The 22,067-nt window shown below is 33.3% G+C and overlaps 1 protein-coding gene across 2 annotated transcripts; it reads right to left on the bottom strand.

The window, feature by feature from the left end:
• Positions 1 to 602: 602 nt before the first annotated feature.
• On the bottom strand, positions 603 to 13,303 carry LOC148275100 (uncharacterized). 2 transcript variants are annotated; one of them, XM_088236143.1, is made up of 7 exons: positions 13,187 to 13,303; positions 12,918 to 13,015; positions 6,147 to 6,294; positions 5,407 to 5,934; positions 4,557 to 4,775; positions 3,614 to 3,772; positions 603 to 1,371 (listed from the first exon to the last, which is right to left on the bottom strand). In XM_088236143.1, exons 1-7 carry the CDS (start codon positions 13,286 to 13,288, stop codon positions 1,216 to 1,218), a joined length of 1,410 nt encoding a protein of 469 aa, XP_088092269.1. In that variant the 5' UTR covers positions 13,289 to 13,303; the 3' UTR covers positions 603 to 1,215. The 2 variants fall into 2 exon arrangements, with proteins under 2 accessions (XP_088092269.1, XP_088092268.1); XM_088236142.1 differs by lacking the exon at positions 3,614 to 3,772 and adding an exon at positions 2,956 to 3,442.
• Positions 13,304 to 22,067: the final 8,764 nt, after the last annotated feature.

The following is a 22,067-nucleotide window of genomic DNA, read 5'->3' as shown; positions in this document are numbered from 1 at the left end:
GTGACATTGAAGAAACAGATGTCATTTTACAAGAACTGATAGGTATAATCACCAAAAAGAAAGGGATATCAGCAATTTTGGCTTTCAAGAGACTACCTATCACGCATTATGGACAATCACAAAAAAGTTTTTCCATCTTCATACCTCGTGGAAAGGAGTTCAATTCCCTTACGAAACAAAAAAGATTGGAAATCACTTGCCGAGGAGATTTAAGGTTAAACCAGACCAGCGAAATATTGAAATTTTTCAAAGTATCAGGCTCATCCTTAGATATATTTTTTGTAGAAATAAATATTAGCGCTCTTATAATTTGCCTAAATATTTCAATTTTGGTGTCCATTTTCAAGGAGTTGTAAATAACTCACTATTAGAAAATGGAAAGCAAGTTGGGATAGAGTGGGGCTCGAACCTCGGACCTCTGATCCGTGAGTCCGCAACGCTAGCCACAGGACCACAACTTACACTCACAGTGCGATATATGTATATAGTTTTAGGTACATAATATTAGTGCACCCTTTTCTGCTTTGCTATCATTGAGTTCATCACCTTGAAAGTAAACTAGTTTATAATGTAGGGGAATATATTTTAATAAAAGAATAACATTTAGGAATTTTCACTTATATTTACCATTTTGCATCATTAAAAACTTCTGTCAACACTTACATGTAATGTAAAACAATATTCTAACAAATAACTTGTACAGTCATGTTAGATTCTATTTTTTACATTTTCCGTCAGTTTTTACCCTTAAAACAATTAAAAAATATTTTCAATATTAACATTCATCACCTTTCTCTGCTTCATACGAAAAGTAATATTATAAATATTTATCTGAGAATGATACTAAATAGCAAGTTTTTATGATTTACATACATATTGTGAAATGTAAAGTAAAAAAATAAACAATGGAAAAATAGTATTTATATGGATGCGGAATGAGGCTACATTTCCTTGTTCAAAATCTCTGTCTTCACAAACACAACTTATATATATTTACACAATCTCAAAACACAACTGACATTCAACAAAGGTAGCCTTTGGGAAAATAAGATAACCTTCGATACAATATTTCATGGGTGAATCTATAAATTAGTAATATGGGCATGTAAACTTCGGGTGATAAATTCTTAGTTAAAAGTTCCACACAATAATCACTGCATCGGCTAAATGGGAAACATCATTTCTGACTCGTAGAAACTTAGAAGGAATAATTTATCAGTCCTCAAACTTGAAGGAGTTTACGGAGACGTCGATAGATCCACCGCGATAAGCACCACGTTTCTTCTTAGTTTTTTCATGCTTGAATCCCTTTCCTCTGGTATGCTTGAGATCTAGGTTAGCTCGCTCTCCCCATGATCCTCGTGCACCTTTCTGGAAACAATATAACATATCGTTTTAAGAGGTGGATTCATAATTTTATTGCCAATAGTAGTGTTGATAAAATGTATATAACTACAATATTAAGTCGTCATGTAAATGGGAGAGCCATTTTTAAACAGCAAGTTCAGTGCTATGAGAAATTGGATATAAATAATGTGTTCTTAAAGCGGTAAAAATTAGATCATTTGATTGTACGATGCAATTTAAATAAATGACGTACAGACTGAAAAGTAGAAAAAAAACATTTACCGACTATGATTGGAGAGGGTGCATTTCTTTGTTACTCAGAAAACAAAAGCACAGCTATTAAATAAAAAAAAGGGGCGGCCTCCGTAGTGTAGTGGTCAAGACGCTTGACTCACACACGAAAGGTTCCGGGTTCGATTCCCGGTGAGAACACAAAAATTATGTGATTTTTCTCAAGCCTGGGTGTTCTGTGATGTAATTCACCACTGTAATTGGGCCTTCTGGCCTGTTGTGGTGAAAAAAAAGACATTAAATATATTGACACAGAAGTTAAGGGCTAGCAAAATAGTCATGCACCAAACTGAAGCTACATTCGTTGCTGAGATCAGATTTTTCAAGTAGCTGGTTGATAATTGTACATTATATGTACGGTACTTTCAACTTTACAAAAACAATATCACCTTTAAATAAAATAAAAAATTTAAAAACTTGGTCAATTTTGCCAGTAAAATTTGTCATGAAATTTTGCAGATACACATTTTTGTTTCGTTCATTGAGGGAGGTAGTATTTTAGTTTATTTTATAATATTTATAGAGGTTTTTTTAATATTTATAAAGGTTAAATAAACACAGAAATACAAAATAAATGAAAAAGAACAAATAATTAAAAAGTGTTACATAATAATCTAAAGAATAAATTATATTAATGAACTTTTAATAAAAAAACATATCTGTCAAATACAAAACGTATACTAACTTATTAAATACTTACTACTAACTCTTTACTAGTGACATCTACCTACATGAATAATGTTACTTGGTCAATTCTTTGGATCTTAAATTTACTAATAAAAGTGACCATGTGTGTTGGTCAGTTTTACTAATCAAAAATCTTTGAGCTTCTATAAAATAATCACACATTAAAAAAAAAAAAAAATTTTTTGGAGTGTCGGATTGACTTGGCATTTTTACCATTAAAGCATTATGCTAATACGGTGTCAAAAAGTCGATAATCTTAATTTAGTCATTTTTGCAAATGGTCACTTTTACTTGTATAACCACGATTTCTTCATTGTCACGCTGGGAAACTGGAATCAGTTGATTTAAGTGACCATTTGCATTTGATTGACCACAAATTGACAATGCAATGAGTGGCAGTTTTTAAAATGTCTTTGTTCTGTTATTTTCACAGTTCGATTGTAAAGAAATATTAAATTTCCTCTAAAGTTTAATAGTTTTAGTAAGTTATAAAAATTGATAGTGAATATGCCTAGCTGAAGAAAGAAACAAGTCTTTATAAACAGTTTCAGGAAAAGGGTGGGTGCATTCATTATATCTACAGACAAATTGTCATAAATCATGAGTTAACTAATTTCATAATGAACTTACCATATATGATTATCCTATATATTTAGTCAAACGTAATCTTCTTGTTTTGGGGTGTTGAATCTCCTCCAAAGCTTCGGTTGAAACCGCCTCTGTCTCCTCTTCCCCCCCTGTCCCCGCCCCGCCCGCCCCTCTCGCCACCCCAAGATTTCCTGAATCCCCCTCTGTCTCCTCCCCTGTCTCCCCCACCCCCTCTTCCGCCGCGGTCTCCATCTCGCCCCCCTCGAAATCCTCCCCTGAAGCCACCCCCACGGTCATTTCCCCTGAAGCCGCCGCCCCCGCGCCCACCCCTGCCACCGCGGAAACCATCACGGTCTCCACCACGCCCCCCGCGGAACCCTCCACCCCCCCTGCGGTCACCGAAGCCTCCTCTGCCTCCTCTCCCGCGGTCACCAAACCCTCGCCCACCCCCGAATCCTCTTCCCCCGCCTCTTCCTCCGAAGCTCCTGTTGTTTTGCTCGTCGCCATTCTCACCATCTTCTTCGTCCTCCTTAAGATAAGGAAAAAGGCCTAATTAATATCACCTACACAATACATCGTGAAAATAATGCGCGTCGATGGAGAAACTCGATAGAGATAGTAAATGCCCAAACATGTCCGCGACACCGCACTGATAATCACGGTGTATTGCGCTCGGCTAGGCCGGTGCTGGGGCATTTACCTTTCCTTCGAAGGAGTTGTCCGAGAGACGAGGGTCCACGGGAATCACTTCGGATACAACACGTCTGAATGGGGTATTTTTATTTCCTCTGTTTATTTCTTGTTTGTTACCCCCGGGACTCGGAGTAGTAAAATCAACTGAATTCTTATTGGAAATTGCCTGCGAGTGAAATTATGCCAAGTGAGAATAATATATTAATTACCACAAAAACATGGAATTTCACTAAGAAATTTAATGAATACACTCTTAAGCTATTTTTCTCTGTGTGGCACTTTATAGATTTGTTGAAAACATCACCACAGGAGCAGGGCCTGTATTACAATGAAGTAAACAGTTATCTTCAATTATATCTAGTTTTCTGTACGGAAAATAAAATGAATATACATTTTTTTTTCTAAACTTGTTCAATTACAGGTTACTGACAACATTGTCTCACAAATATACACATTTTCAAACATCAATTTTGATTTTGCTTTATAAGAGAGCCGAAGATAACACTGTTAACTTCTCGTTATAATCGGGGCCCAGTGGTACAATGAAATGGTAAAGCATTTTATTCTGCTTGATTTTTCATGCACCATAACAGGACAGGAGGCTCAATTATAGTGGTGATTTACAGCACGGAACACCCAGGCCTGAGAAAAATCACTTTTTGTGTTCTCACCGGGAATCGAAACCGGAAACTTCTGTATGGAGTCCAGCGTCTTAGCTATAACACCACAGAGGCCGTTATGCCGCGTCTTCTTGGCGAGCATTGTAAGGTCCATCAGAGTGAATGATGGATCCTGTAATGCCGTTTGAAATGTTGGCGAGGAGTGTAAATGACGCATAAACGGTATAACAGAAAGATTAACTATCAGTATTTAATAATAGGCCATTGAAATCAGTAAATCAGTAAACTTTTTACGCTCCATAACAGTGACTTTTTTGTAAAATTACTCACATTTCCATTTTCATTAGATTTATTAAAGTTGGCCTTTTTGAATGGAGTTGACTTGACATTGCCATCGTCATCTTCTTCATCGTCATTATCACTGGAAGATTCCGCTTTCCTTTTTTTGCCAGCGGCAACCTTCGCTGGTTTCGGGGTAGATTCTTCATCATCACTATCATCTGAATCTGACGACTCTTCTTTCTTCTTGATAGGAACTGCTTTGACCACCTGTAATAAAAATAGCACATTAACATTCAGACACAAATTGGAATGTGTATAGAAATATATTACAATATATATCAGTGGTAGTGACGAAACAATTGAAATATCATTGATATGTCTCAATACATTTAGTTATCATCATTAAAAATGTGTACAAAAGTTCACTAATTCTAAAGACGTTATGACAGTGGGGGGTTGTGAGTCCAGATTATCACTTTTATAATGACAAAATTCACTAAGTCAGTTATTCTTTTTAGTTCAAATTTACATAATTTAATCTTAAATCTCCCAATGCCCAATGGAAGAAGAATACCGACCTAAATGAAAAAGTGCCAAAAGATTGTTTTCAAATCAAAAAGGGAAATCAGGTGGTGATAAGTTAACACTGTTACTGGTTAGAGCCGTTGCCTACCATGCTTGAGGTACCAGGATCCATTCCTGGCAAAGTCGACATAACATTATATTTTTGCCTAAATAGACAAGATACTTTGCTATTGTAGTATCACTGCAGTGTACTCCATGCACCACTGGGTGTGAATAGGAAAATGATAATCTAGCATCTCCAATTTATTAACTTAAAAATTAAAACACTAAATAATGTAATAGAACGAATGAAGACATCTATTAAAAAACTCACTGGTTTGCTGGCAGCCTTCTTAGGCTTTTCGTCTTCATCAGACGAGTCTTCCTCACTCGACGACTCTTCTTTTTTGGCTGGAGCTTTTGCTGCAACAGTTGGACCGGTGACTTTCTTTTTGGGAGTTTCTTCACTGGAGGCACTGTCATCACTCGAGTCCGTGTCAGAATCAGCTTTCTTAGCGGGTGTAGCTTTGGCAACTTTGACTGGAGCCTTGACAGGAGGTTTTGTAGAAATCTCCTCCTCGCTGGAATCATCACTGTCGTCAGAATCTGATTCTGCCTTCTTGGCAACGGGGGCAGGGATTTTACCACCTTGTGCCTTGATTTTGGGCGGCGGTGTATCCTCTTCGGAAGAATCACTATCGCTTTCCTGTTTCTTTACCAGAGTGGCGGTTGTTTTTGGTGTTTGCTGAACTTTCTTTTGTGCCGAATGAGGAACATTCTTTGGAGGTTCATCATCACTGTCATCGCTAGAATCTGAAGATTCGTCTTTCTTTTTAATTGAAGGCTTAACAGGAGCTGCCACCTAAAAAAGAAACACAATTTTGTAATTGTGAAATGAACATTTTTATAAAATATTTTTTTTGTAAATAATCAGTGGTAGTGACGAAACAAATTATGTTTATCATATTTTTTTTCAATATTAGTTATATCATCATAAAATTTATTACTGCACAGAAAATAAATAATCAAGAAGAATTACATTGTTAGAAAGCATTAAAGAAATATTAAACAAACCTTTGGTTTTTCATCCTCTGAGCTGTCATCAGAGTCATCGGAACTTTCTTTTTTTGCATTTTTAACAGGACATGGTTGTTTGCCATTGACAGTTTTGACTTTCCCAGGCTTTATTTGTGGGGTTTCATTTTCAGAAGAATCTTCAGAACTGAAAGAGATTTCATTATCAAATAACAATAAGAGGGAAGGTGTTCTACAAATGGTAGAAACAGAATAAATTCCTTTTTTCAAATATCAAAAACATTCTACACTTTTTGGTATGATATTTTAAAATTAGGTACATTTATTTTACGAATAGAACAATTTCAACATAAAAGACAAAGATAATTATTAAAAAAATATTGTAAACACGGTGAATCATAGTTGTCAAAGTTATCTATCGGACCTCTATTCAATAAAATTAATTCAATTGTTTTAAGACCACTTGAGTTTATTTTGATGTTTTGAAGCACCACCAGTTTTGGAAAGCACAGATCTTTTGAGATAAACAAGTTTATAATAACACCTGTAGATCAGGGGTATCCAACCTTCATGCTACTATGTCTCCCTGAATTTGTTTTTGATTTCTTTTTAAAATTAAACAAGTTTTTAATAATAATTTTTAAAATCTCTATTACAAATGTATTATGCATGCATGGGTAAAAATAATAAATTAATTAACTGAATTTTTGCTGTTATGTGACGGTATGTTTTATTTGTTTGTAGAAATTATGGTATAAAAATTAGTTTTTTTATTAATTTCTTTGGCACCTCCCCCAGGAGACTGAAAGATCTGTGCTTTCCAAAACTAGTAGAGATTCAAAATAAGCTAAGTGGTCTTAAGACAAAGTGTTCAATTTAATACATTTAATCATGTTATTCCACAAAGTTAATGCTGATTCATTTGAATTAGGTAGAGCAAAACTTGTCAAACTCTGACACTGCCCAAATGCTAGATTCGGAGATTGTACTTTCGCTGTTGCCAGCCCGTGTCTGGAACCAATTGCCTTCGTACTTTTTCATCGACAGTCCCAGTCCGATCAGATCTCACTTCTTTTGTTTATTATACCCTCAATTTTAAAATCAGAATGTTTAATATGTAGTAGCGCCCCTGAGGTGGTTCTTCACAAAAATGGCGCTACATAAATTAGCCAAATATTACTATGATTATTGATCATTCACTGTGGAAAACGTATATAGACTTGTTTATAGTGAGCGACTGAAATTTTTAGCTAAGATTTTTAGCCGAAACTGAATTTCAGCTTCTGTTGTAGTTTTGGCTGAAACCGAAATTTATTTAAATAAGTTCACATCTGAGTCACATCAAAATGCCCAAAATTAGGCTGTTATCGTGTTGTAGTTCCGTGGCTAATGTTGCAGACTCATAGATCAGAAGTCCTGAGGTTTGAACCTCACTCTAACCCAAAATTTTCTAATAGTGAGTTATTTACAACTCATTGAAAATGGCCACAAAAATTTTTATATTTGGCTAAATTATAAGAACACTTGCATTTAATTTTTTTGTAAATAAAATACACTATGAAATAAAAAAGATAAAATTTGATGCGTAAATTAGTTTATTTTTAGCTTTTTTTTAGTTGTTATGTTACACATATAAATTATATGTAACAATTCTTCAATGTACGCTATAGGAGCTTTAAACTTATTAACTATTGTTAGCAAATCATCAGACAAGTTTTTATTTTTTATGTTAGACAATGGCAGTACAATGATTAATTATTTGCATGGAAAAAAATCCAATACCTGTAATACGGCATATTCACAAGTCGGAAATAATGTCAAAAATACAGCACAAATTTAAAGCGGATTTTTAAGATTTGAATTATATAACTATCAATGTATTCAAAACATGTCTTGATTTATAATTTTCGAGTTTAAAAATGAGCATATACAAAACAGCTCGCAGTTGGCATCACGTCGTTTGGCGCTCAAAAGTCATTCGTGTCGTTTTTCCCACAGGGCGCGAGACATCTCGTTTTCGGTAATTCAAAATATGTATATTTTATACCCTTACAGAAAATTTATCCGACATTGCATGAAGTAATATTAATCCTGTTACCATTGTATTTTTGGCTTATTTAAAAATGAAGACAAAAAGCAGTACACGAGATATAGCAAAGCACCTATATGTGCATATAGCACATCAGCAAAGACTGCCTGCTTATAACAAATAATAATAATAAACTTAAATATTTAGGTGTAATGTTGGATTCAAAACTTACATTTCACCAAAACGCTAAGATGGTAATAAATAAGATTGCAAAAAAAATATCAATTTTGGGAAGGATCAGAAGATTTATTGATAAGGACTCCTGCAAAACTATTTACAAAGCAATTATTGAACCACACGTTAACTACTGTAGTAGCATTTTATTTTTATCAAACAAAGAAAACATAGATAAACTAACTGTATTACAAAATAAAGCCTTTAGAATCATTTTGAAAAAAAACAGATATACGAGGGTAAAGTCGATGGTAAATGAAATGAAATTATTAACATATAAACAAAGAATATTTTACAATACAATGATATTTGTTCATAAAATTATAAACTCTAATAAAAAAACAGAATTTTGGAAAAAAAATTGATCGGAACCAGCATGAACACAATCACAATACTAGAGAAAAGAACAAAATTAGACTTCCATTTAGGAAAAAGGCAAAGTCACAAAATTCAATTTTATTTAAAGCAATTAAAAAGTATTACGAAATGGAAAAAAATATTTATGAAGAAAAAAAACATATCAAAATTTAAAATAATGGTCAAGACATATGTGATAAACAATTTATAAATTAAATATATTTGCAATGTTATTATTAGAACACACATAACAATATGTATGATATGTGTGCCCTATTTTAAGATTTAAATAAAAATAAACTTGAAAAGACCCTATTTTTTAGACATGAACAGCAATGTATAATTGGGATACTTCTGTAAAAATAGTTGTTATTTGATGCATGAGAACTGACTGACCGACAACGTGACAGCTGACAACACTCACCAGCCGAAAGCCTAAACAAACCAAAGGTCACAGGTGGCCATAAGATGCACCCGAGTACAGCCAAACGATCTGACACATCCTGACCGCAGGTTTCAGCTGAGCCGAAGTTTCAGCCAATTTCGGCCCGAAACTGTGGTTAAAACTGGCAAACCCCAAAATTGAAAAGATGGAAAATTCCGGAAAACTGTTATTGGTTCTGAGACCATGCAATATTTCTTAATGTTGACTGTAAATATGTAGAACTGTTGGGTTTTCCAATTAAAATAAAATAAATCACGGGGAAGCAAATATGACCATTCATTCCGTTATTCCTTTCGCACACAGATGAAGGAATAACGGAATGAGTAAAAAAAATGCAGGTTTTCAGGAGAGCTAAAACAAAATTGAAGAATTTCAGTTTTTTATGAAATATCCCACAAATCGTAAACGGCTTTATTATTTTGAATTTTTGTACCAGTAGGTTCGAGAATGTATATTAATTTTAAATGTAACCTAAAATAGTGTAACTTAATAATTTATTACATTTTTCTGACTTATGCCAGTGTTCCTTTCCAAATATTCTGTCATCAATTATTAAAATGGACACTTATGTCATTTGATACCGAATCAAAACCGATAAATAAAAAAAAATTGAATCAAATTTACTCTTAAATGGTGCATAGGGTACGGGATCATATAGACGTGGTATTAAAAATGTGTATATTCGAGTATATTATATTTTTTAACAAATTTGTGCAATCTCGCATTTGCTAGTATTTCCATTTGTAAATACTATTTTCAAGAAAGCCTAAGCGGCTTGTGTTTGAAAATAGGAATCAAGTGGTGTCGGAGCGAGGATTCGAACCTTAGACTCAGAGTCCACGACACTACCACTGGGCCACAGACCAACTCGAAATAATAATAATATAATTATTATTATATTATAAAGATTAATAATTATATAAAGGAAAGGTGATCAGATTTGCGATTCAGAGAGTGCAATATATTTATATAATTATTAATCCCATCTCGTCACATAAACTCCACTCCTATCTCAGACAGATCAGAGATCTGATATGTGATGGGATTCAGATAACATAAGTAAAAGAGCTCACGGTGAAGAATGGGATAAGAAAAAAATATCCTTTTAATTCTATTTTTTATTATGTGGGTACATTCAAAAGACTTCGCTTATATTCATTAAGATAAAATAATTTATACTTGTATATATAAATATATTAATTTTCATAAAAATAATTAATAATTTATATACATGGCACATTAGAACTGTCTTTTAAGGTTTTGAAAAAATCGTGACGGTCATTATCAATTAGGTTTAAAATACGAAGGTCTTTTTTTCTTTTTAAATTTATTTCAACAGAGAGGGAAAAAGCTTTCGAGAAGGGAATATGGAAGTCTAGGCATTTACAGGGCTTATGACCTGTCATTGGCTGGTTTAAGTGGCCACTTTACACACTGTGTAACATTCACCATTCTGCCCATGTTTGAACATCCACATTTCCTCAACTCTTCCATCTGTTGACTTTTGTGAAGTGAAAGAGCTGAAACCTTTATCACGTGGGTGAGATTCATCCAGCTGAACCAAATCACCTACTAGGCAACGCCTGGAAACAATTTTCCAATTTTTATACTTCTTCTTTTACCAGGTAGTAATTCATGGGCAGAATGGTGAATGTTACACAGTGTGTAAAGTGGCCACTTAAACCAGCCAATGACAGGTCATAAGCCCTGTAAATGCCTAGACTTCCATATTCCCTTCTCGAAAGCTTTTTCCCTCTCTGTTGAAATAAATTTAAATATGAACAACTCCCTAGGGAGGAAATCCAGCCAGTCTGCAAGCATTTGGACATAATCAAACATTGTCTTTTTTTCTCTTTATTTATTGGCACTGGACTATCGTAGCATGGTTTTAGTTGCAATAGTTCATTGGATTTGCCTCTTCAGAAAAATTAAATAGTTTCAAAGGGTAGAGATATATCCAAGGACTTTAAATTGTACGTACATCTTGTACACGGTGGCCAGAGTTAAGCCTACTGGCAAAAACTTTTTGTCACCTGTATCCCTTCATACTCATAAAGGATACGAATTTATGTGAAGTTTGTACGAAATGGCCGACAGAGTAGAGTAAATATGGTCAAAAGCGGAAAAGAACATAGAACCGAGTTGACTTATGTCATTGTTCCTTGCCAACTAAACGTTAAAAAAATACGCTCCACTGGAATAAGTAAACTTATTCCATTAATCCTTGCCAAATATTTGAAATAATTATTCATGTCATTTGTCCTTTTCCAAAATAAAATCCAATTTTCTTTAATTTTCTTACTCATCTCATTTTTCCTCGGTAGATATGTATCTAAAGAACCACTCTGCATACTTAACACAAAACTCGATTTTCTTACTCATTCCATTTTTCCTTTCACACACAGATATATGCCAATGCTACCCTAAAAGTTTGACCTCTAAACAATCAGTATCTATTTTCCTTTTGTTTAATAAAATCAGCTATAAGCCAAACCTTTAAATAACTACAATATGTTTTTATTGGTTTATTGTTTTAATTGTAGCGATCTGAGATAAGTTTGATGTTCATTCATTAATAACTTTCAAAAAATTGTAACAACCCCACACACAACCTCTCGGCTGCGCAGTTATGCGCGAACTGGTATAAAATAAACTGCGCTTTGTCTGATTCTGGAACTGCGTAAGTGCTTTAGTTCCTTTAAGGCTTGTTTGGATCGGGTTGTGGTACTGTGGCTATTGTCTCGGGCTCACAGCTCAAAGGTCCATGGTTCGAATCCCACTCTACCCCAACTTGATTCCCATTTTCAAATAGTGAGTTATTTACAACTTGTTGAAAATGGTCCTCAAAACTAAATGGTAAAACATAAGAACGCAAATGTCTTTTTTAAAATTTATGTGACGGTCCCTCAGTACAGAATTTTAGAAGTCCACGCATGTACAGATAGAGATCTTTGAATATCTGTGGAACCAATTTTAACACACACATCTAGGTATTGTAATGGTTTTATAAAAAAAATTAGCACTTAAATCAGTTGACGTGATGGCATTATAATATTAAACTATGATATATAACTCTTTTATACTGAAATTATGGCATAAAATTGCTTTTTAGTTTATTTCAGAGTACTTAATTTGAATATCTGTGTTAGCAATAAGCACAAATTACATGTATATACATGCATGAAGATGTACATGTATGAAGATAATTTGGATAAACAAAAGTACGAATAATTATCAGGATATTCCTCAAAAGCCTAAATTAAAAATTGACGGAATTGCTATAATTTGTCTTAAGATTTTTCTGGCCATGTGAGAAACTTTAATCAATATCACATGTAATTTTCAATAAAACTATTAGTATTCGACTACGCGTTTTGAACACGTTGGATTGTTATTTGATTCATTGTATTGAGGGCATTGAGGCAGTGGGTACCAGATTTGTATTTTGACAACACCCACATGGCTTGTATTTGAGGTTATGGGTATAAAAGAGGTTAATTTATTTAAATGTATTATATCGTAAGAAGTGTAAGAAACTACCTGTTTTTTATTGTTGATAACTAAGTTCAGTAGATCGTATAGAATGATATATAATAATAAAATGAAAAACGTCGGTGAATTCTCAAGGAACGTCTGAAACTACGGCGATTTTAGAGGGGCATGAACACAACCGCGCGAAAACAAAATTTACCGCAAGCTAACTGAGATATAATGAATTAAAAGACAAAATATATAATTTAAATACCTTGATTCAGCTTTTACTGGTGGAACCTTTTTTTTAGAAGTCTTTTGGAAGTGTGAATATATTTCTTCGAGGTTAGGACATCCTTTAGGAAGAGTTGTCTGAAAGAATAAACAAAAAAATTAACAAATACAATATACTAAATACGCAAAAACGTCAAAAACGAAAAGCACGTGTTTAAAGACAAGCCGACTTGCACGTGTGGAAACCGTTTACTGAGGTTGCGTCGTGATTATAATAAACCCTTATAAAGTGTAGTAAAAGAATCTTACCGCGTTCGTTTTTTTCTGATAAATTGAAGCTAAGCCTTTATCCTTTTTCAAAAGATAGCCGTGAACGAGAGCTAAAAGGGCAACCTCATCGGCAGCGGCCATGTTCAAAATATAAAGACCTTGTCAACACGAGGACGCTTGCTATGAAGTTAGCTATAAGCAGCGATACATGTTGCCAGCTACTATTTCCGTTTTTATTAATTGAATAAATATTTGTATCTACCTAAAATTCATACGAAAGATAGATTGAACAAAATAATTGATTTATTTTATGAAAGATATTCGGACAAAAAGTAATGCATGTTGGTAGATGGCATAATAAATATAATAATATGTAAAATAATTTTAAAGGAATAAATCAGATTACTTTGTTTTATAAACCAATTTATTTTTTATTGTCACAACCGACTAGTTTCAGCAACTCAAGTTGCCCTCTTCAAGGTTATATAATAATTATAATTAATAACCCTGAAGATAGGTTGGTAAAATAAAAATAATTAATAACCCTAAAAATAAAGTAATTCATTTAACAAAGTAATTTTATTTATTCCTTTAAAATATAACAATAAAGTACAAAGTAAGTGCTACAAACGTTAAAAGAATATTTGTAATAAACCGATATCAGTTTTTTTCTTATTGTAGTATTAGCATAGAACTACTTTTACTTTAAAACACAAAAAAAACTCAATCTTACTACAGGCGGAGCAATGAAAGACGGGTATTATTTTAACCAGCTACAGGACTTTCCATAAAATAAAATTTATTCACTAGTTTTATGTAGATTCCATAGTACTAATTATATAAACCTATACATACAATAAATTTATAAAACAAATAATCTAAACACGATAATGCTCTGATTGTGATACTTGGTATACCAAAATAGAAAGCGCATATTGCCACCTTGAGAATAAAAAGGTTCCTAGTTCCATAAAATTTCACGTTAGATTTAAAAAAAAAATTGCATTCAAATTAATTTAGAGGCAAACATGTAACAATTATTTACAAACGTTTTTTACACTTTGATGATTACGTACAGTGTGTTGAATGTTTAATAAACTTATGTTTATGTTTAAGTGCCTGTCTGTGAACAGCTGTGAATTATAGCACAGAACACCCAGTAAACTTACTGGGAATCGAACCCGGAACCTTTCACGAGTGAGTTATAGCCCAGTGACCAGGTCATACAAAAGACGGTTTACTTGCAAAACCTCATGCTGTTTTAAATTTTGGATATGTTGTTTGTACCTAGTGCTTTATTGAAAACTCAAGTTTTCTAATGCAGCAAGCCTGTGCGCGCATAAATATTACTACTTTTGTGTAACATTTAAAAAAAAATCTCAACAACTGTTGGCTTGTGCCTTCTACAAAAAATATTAAAAGTAATCTTTTCAAGTTAATTTTCTACAATTTATTCATAAGCCATGTTTTCTAAGCCATATACTTACTGAAATGCAGAGTAGGTAGATTAATTTACGATAATACTGAAAAAGAAAGGGCTCCTGAAGAGCACTGCAGGATGTGGTTTTTAGCTGTTAGGTTGGTAGCTGCTCAATTATGGAATAATCAACCGGCTAATATTAGAAAGTAATATTTTTTTATACCTGGTATAAATAGTTATACCTGGTACAGTTATTCCTCAATATAAGCTTGGTATAAGGAAATCTAATAAGCAGGGCTAATAAAATTATTAAGAATACTTCATTCTCTTCGCATTATAAAAATAAATCATAACAATGTAACAATATTGTACGAATAAAGAATACACAAATAGAAAAAAGGACCAACTTACCCCACAAAATATTTATATGGTTACACATTGACGAACGCAGAACGCGAACGATTTGATGGCCGTATCTTTGTCTATGTCTGTGGTTTTAGTTGTCTATGTTATAACCTGTAGTCTGTGGTTATAATTTATAACCTCAAAATTGACACAAGACGTTTTGTATATTGCGTATTGCGTAGTTCAATTAATCAAGAAACATTATTTAATGTTTTTGAACTGAGAGGTTAAAATTTTACAATGTGACCGAAATTGTGATTTTCTGAGGAAGTATTGACAGTTCAATCTTGAATGAGTTCCATTGGAGTTATAAGCGAGAAATTTTAACTGCTTTCTCCCTCATACACATCGTTTAGGCGGTGCAATATTCAATAAGCTTTAAACGAAAAAATATCAGTCGTAAATGAGTCTATTTCATATATAGATAGATATCAAATTCCTATCCGCCAATTTAGTTGATGGTTGAACGTCCCCCGGCACCACGAAATAATATAGAGTGGATTCATTAATAATTATTTTTTTAATTATTTCATTTATCAATAGGCAGGTAAACACACGAACTACAAGTACTACACAATGAGGCCGACTAATTTCCACTCGATTTATTTTAGCAAAATTTTCACCCCCGAGTAGAAACTAAATAAATAAAACTATAAAATAATATAAGTATTTACCCGCCCTGATTTTCTCGGACCGAGTGGATTGGCGCGATACGTGTAAAACGGGCCCGTAGGTACATGACAGACACAATCAATCGGTTTCGCGGTTTAGTGGGTTTTATTATTTTTCCTTTTATATTTTCTGTTCATGTATGTATCTTCTTAAATAAATGAAAAAATCAATAGTAAAAACTTAAAGAATTGATTTCAAATTTATTCTTTATGACATCTCACCTTACCGCCTACTAAATTTCAACCAATGATACTCATTATTATGTATCTTTTTTGGGTGATACCGTGTATGTTGGATTTGATCCGACGTTTCGGCTACCATTGCAGGAGCCATCTTCAGGGAAAACTGTGTTTTATAGAGAAATGTATGTGTTTATGTACAAGTAATTTGTACCGTGTCACAGTCAGCAGTAGGCACATTTCTAGTTTTGTAGGAAAGAATAATTATGTTTATGTACTAGTAATTTGTTCTGTGTCGCAGCCGGCAGTAGGCACATTTCTATTCGTTTTTGTCATATGTAGTGCTGGGAACCATGTTGAATTTAATTTAAGCCCGTCGTCTTTGTTTATATTATTTGGATGTCTGTGTATTTCAATTGCCTCTTTTATTATTCGTGCACTATAATTACTAGGTTTATGTAGAATTTTTGGTTCAAAGGCGAAAAAATGTCCTGTGTCTATAAAGTGTTCCGTTATTGCGGATTTGTCTGGATGCCCAAGTTACTCATTGTTGACATATTTTTTTTATTTTAGTTTTTTTTAATTCGCGATAAAAAACAAGTATCATGTTTTGTTTCTCACCTCTCCGGCTATTCTACGCAAAAAAATACATCAATCGGTTGCTTCGTTGAAACGTGAAGGAACCACAAAAAAACGCCCTTTCGTTTTTATAATATTATTTAGTATGGAAGTATGGTGGATATGGGTGGGTGGATAATGTAGTGGCGTGTTTGACATTTGATTTTATTTCTCAATTAATCCTTATTGAGTGACATCTGTGCGATTTCAATCAAACTAATCTCTATTAGCATATACTAATACATTTAAAATATTTTACATTTGATGATATACAGGAGTTGTGCATTTCTAACAGCAGAGTGGCGGATTCTTGAACGTCAGAGACTTATCTATAGAAACAGCATATTGCCAAACGGGCGCGGAGCGCTGAAATTCGCCGAAATTTATTTCAAACAAATAATTTCTAGGCAAAACTAGAATGTTTTAAAAAAAAAAACGGTTGTTCAATATTTTAAGATGGGGAAATACTTATTTTTCTAGTTAATAATAATTCCTATAAATTTCCAAAAAATTTTGAAAAATAATTATTAGTAAAATGGTTTATACCCATATTGATTTATATTTAATAACTACAATATTATTTCTAATTTTCTGCACCATATTATATCGGTTATGCCCTTATAGAAGCCGATAGACAAGTACAAATATTTTGTAAATACCTATTTGACCTATTCTCACAGTAATTGCATTTTTTATTGTAAAATAATGTAATTTTGTTTTTGAAATATATTTATATTACATAAATAAATAATGCGTAATCCCACCATAGATGTATATGTGGGTACATAGTGTTTACTTCTTAATTAATACAATTTTAAAAAAGCAAATATTTTCGTTCTTACAATTTACCCAAATTTTTCAATGTTGGGGGCCATTTTCAATGAGTTTGAAATAAGTCACTAATAAAAATTGGAAATCAAGTTGAGGTCGAGTGGAGTTCGAACCTCGGACCTCTGATCCTCGAGTCCGCAGCACTAGTCGCGGGACCACAACCCGATTCTTTCGAACAGTATTTACCTACGGTAAGTATAACAGTTATTACCTAATTAATATTTTACTAGGCACCTAGTATTATTAATCTAGCGGTCATTGTGAAGACATTAGCCATTGTGTACACACTATTCACGTCACTCGGAACAAGGACAAAGGGAAGTAAATCACGCGAACAGTTGACCTGCAGCCGCCCCAGACCAGCCTCTCTAGCCTCTCTGGCCTGGGACTGGAGGCTAGAGCTAGAGGATGAGTCCTATTCATCACTATGACGAATGGTGATCCGATGGTAATGTGTGGTAAATAATTCTGATTCCGTATTGTGGACATATGCCGGTCCAAATCGCAAATCTTCTCGGCCTTGTTACAGATCCGGAATTAAATATCCGATTCAATAGCCGGTGAAATATTGGTTGAACATGAATCATCGTATAAAATAAATCATCGCGACTGGCCATTATCCACGCGTAGGCGTAGGTAGGTACTATTTTTGGTACAATATTCTAGCGTGGAAGCAAGATCTGCATGGTGTAGAGATGTGTAACCGGGGGTAAGTGTTGGCGAACCCCCTGGAAAATCCAATTTCCTGCTCGGCACCACACCAGCCTCCGTATTTATTATTTACTCGGAACGAAAATTGTGTTTGCAGTGACAATTCTTCCAAAAATTAATCGAAAAATATAACGACAGTCTTATGTACATATAGGGTAAATAAATAAACGAAATTTGCCATTGAAAAATTCTAAGTGCCAGTATTAACGTATAATATATATAAACCGTTGGTATTTTTATTATTATATAAGATGATATTATGAATGGACTGGTTTAGGCCTGTGAAAATACCCGAGATTATAAGTAAATGGAAATTGAAACTAACATTTGATTGAAATTTTGTTGGTTCGGTACGTTTGGTACATTTACCTTGCTGAATAGATAGGCTCGTTTTAATATAACTTACTATATTATAGTGTAACATTATAGACTTGGTATTCTTAACGGTTTTTTTTCTTAAATGGTAGTTCTATACATATCATGACGTATGCTATAATATTTTATACTTCACTCAATCTATTATGGTCAGTTCCACCGAAAAAAGTTCTGTTTAAAAAAGTTAAATTTTAAAATATTTGTAACTTGGAAATTTATTTCCACCATAAAATAGACATTTTTTGTATGTTTTTTCTTTAAGTAAATGCATTATATTATTATTATTATTTATTTTTTACCATTATATTTAGAAGGTCCTATTACTACTATAGCACCCACCCTATCTCACTTTTTTCATGCAATCTGTTTGGATGCAAATGTGATAATATTTTTAAAAACTTTTCAAAAACTTTTTTGTGCAACTTGTGCCCTAGAGCAAGAATCATCGTCACGATAATGCGTCGTCGCGTCGTCTCGCTGGTGAAGGTCACAGTATCATAGTTGTGGAAGATGACTAAGGTAGGTACATGTGAGTAATATGGTCTCCTAAACCTTTACCGCCTGATTTTTTAAAAATTATTTTTATAGTCTTATGACAAATAAAAAAATATTGATAAAATCTTTTATTTTCTGTTTGTTCGTAGAAATTTCCATTTGGCTTGGCAATAAGTTCGCCAACGTGCCAATGTAATTGTACAAATATGTAGTTAAATACCTTTATAAATAATGACAAATAAAAACAACCAATGTTAAGGAACAATTAATTCAATAAGTCGGCTTAAAAAAAAGGAAAATGTCCACACTTCCGGCATGTGCGGTAAATATGGTCAGTATATAATATATACGTTTACCTTATATATTAAATGTAAGAATACTTTTTTTTTTGCTATTATTTAATTATGTACGTGCTTCCACTTTCCATTATTTTGTATCCCAACTCAAAACAGGGCCCTTGGCCTCATAAAGTTTGGGATACGTTTTTATCATATTTTTTTGTAATATGTTTCTATTTGTATGAATAAAATTAATAAATAATAAATATATGGCTTTACAATATAATTATTTCAATGTTTTTTTTCTGTTAATCCTACACAATCTTTACTTTACTTTAATAGATATAACAAGAATTACAGAGCCTCATACGACGCATGTTTAAAAAATAAGTTTTCTGTGACCTGTGACCATAGCGGGCTGTGGTTTTTTGTTTTTATTTTATTTTATTTATAACGGTTAACAAACAATAAACAATACATACGACATTGATATAATAATCACAATTTGTTATGTTTAGATATTGTTCATCAATTATATGTCTACAAAAAATGCACAAATAAATCGTTTGAGGTCTTGGGTTCGATTCCCGACATGGTTGATATGAAATATATGTGGTTTAAGGGTATTTCCACACTAGAATATTTCATTGTCCCTGGACTGGTACCTGAAGCGTAAGACTGATAATCTTACATCATGTAACAAAAATAATCAAGATACGCTGCGATTGGTGTACCAATGCAGAGCCCTATGCACCATTAGGTGTGGAAAGGGAATGATGATGATGATGATGATGATATTGAATATGATGAAAGTCTTAACAATTAATTAAATTCACTGGTTATTACAAATTATTTTACCTTACTGACATAAGGGACTATTTGATTTTATAAATTACGTTACAGTTCTCCTATAATTATTTCATGTATCGTTAAAGATATCAATATCAGCATGATTTTTTACATAATCATATAATTTTAACCTGCGTGATAATGCATTAAAGTGCGCCATATTATTATTGAAGGTTGGAAGATGAAATGTAGTGTACGATCTCAATCGCTGACTGGGAACATTCAGGGGTACATTCTCCAAACAAGATGTAAAATCAATTTTACGATTAATAATATTATAAAGACACATTAAGTCTAAAATCTGCCTCCTAAATTCTAACTTATCTAGACCAAAATGTTCTAGGCTCTGATCATAAAACTGAAGGGTTCTGTCCAGGTTACATTTATATTTTTATTTTATTTTTTATTTTTCTATACACGTATTATTTACATAGAAATACAATTTAAAAAATACACTTTAAAAAAATTCATCTTAAAATTAAGCTCTCGTATGGTATGACATGAAGGTTACGAAGAATTTTTCTTGCATAGATTCAATTATACTATTTTATTTTATTTATTTACATAAACGCCCAATAGGCATTTTTAATGACATATTTATACATATAAAATTATATAAAGGGAAGTAAAAAGTGGCCTACAACACTTATCAGTTCCCTGGATATTCTTATCCGAAAAATCACGTCGATCGGTTGCCCGTCGCGACGTGAAAGAAATACAACCTAAAAGACAAACACATTTTTAGATTTTAAAAGAATTGGAGAACTATAGTAAAATTTATAAAATATGCCAGTCCCCGTATGTCAACAAACAAACAAACCATCACGCCGTTTCCCCGTAGGGGTAGGCAGAGAGGATAGGACGCCATATCACTCTATCTTGGCATATATACCTCGCTTCCTATACATTCATACATCTTCTCATGCACGCACGCCGATTATTCCTACTTTTGACATGTCCATCTTCAAGTATTTGATGGACTTTATCGTGCCATGTATTTCTCGGTCTTCCTCATTTTCTGCATCCATCAGCATTAGCATCGTAGATCCTTTTAGCCGTTCTTTCGCCGTCCATTCGCTCTACATGTCCAAACCAACGCAGCACCCCTTTTTTGATTCTGTCAATAATGCATGTCTCTCAGCCTTACACACTTCACGGATCTCGACATTTGTGCACCTATCATGCATCGTTTTACTACACATTCGCCCGAGGGATCGCATTTCAACAGCATTCAACCTACTTTTATCATCATTTTTCCAATTCCATACTTCGCTCCCATACATTAGAGTTGGCACTAGAACTCCGTTGTGAACTGCTAGTTTAGCCTCCTGCGATTAACATTTGTTTGCCAAAGTAGTTTTCAGTGCACCGTTCACCCCGTTCCCGGCACTCACCCTCCTTTCAATATCTTTCTCGGTCTTTCCATCCATAGTAAACATACTTCCCAGGTACACAAATTCTTCTACCTGATTCAGAATATCTCCGTTCACACTGATCTTACAGTTAATTATATTTTCATCCCTTTCAAAAACCATCACTTTCGATTTATCAACATTCATCAGCAAATCGCTTTTCTTGCATAAATCGTAGACTTTAGTTACCAAGAATTGTAGGTCTTCTTTGCTGCTAGCAAGAAGCACGGCATCATCCGCACACAGAAGACAGTTAACAGTAATACCACTCATTTTATGTTAATTAGATAAAAGTATAATAAATTGTTAGCGTAATTATTGTAATAAGTAAGTAGATGAATTTATAATATTGAGAGAATTTAAATCAGGTTATCCATCTCAAAAAAAAAAAACTTATTTGAAGGTACATCAACAATAACATGTATACCAATGTTGAATGTTTTGTTTATTGTTTGTGAACCATAATAATTTTTTTTAAATATGTATTTTAGCATGGATGCATTATGCATTACATGTTATGTATACTTTCTGGTCTTTTTAGTACCAATACGACGATCGTATAGTATGAAATATAATCTGTGAAATTCATGCTTTTACGATGACACTGCAGACAGCGAGATTCTTAGGAATAATTCCTCTAATGAAATCTAGCCTTCAAACAGCAGTTGGTGAAAT

Source organism: Micrasema longulum, unplaced genomic scaffold (assembly GCF_059751315.1).
Source record: "Micrasema longulum isolate JH-2025_06_02 unplaced genomic scaffold, ASM5975131v1 h1tg001512l, whole genome shotgun sequence".
Taxonomy (NCBI): domain Eukaryota; kingdom Metazoa; phylum Arthropoda; class Insecta; order Trichoptera; family Brachycentridae; genus Micrasema; species Micrasema longulum.
The sequence above is the reverse complement of the archived record's forward strand: the minus strand, read 5'-3'. Positions and strand labels throughout refer to the sequence as shown.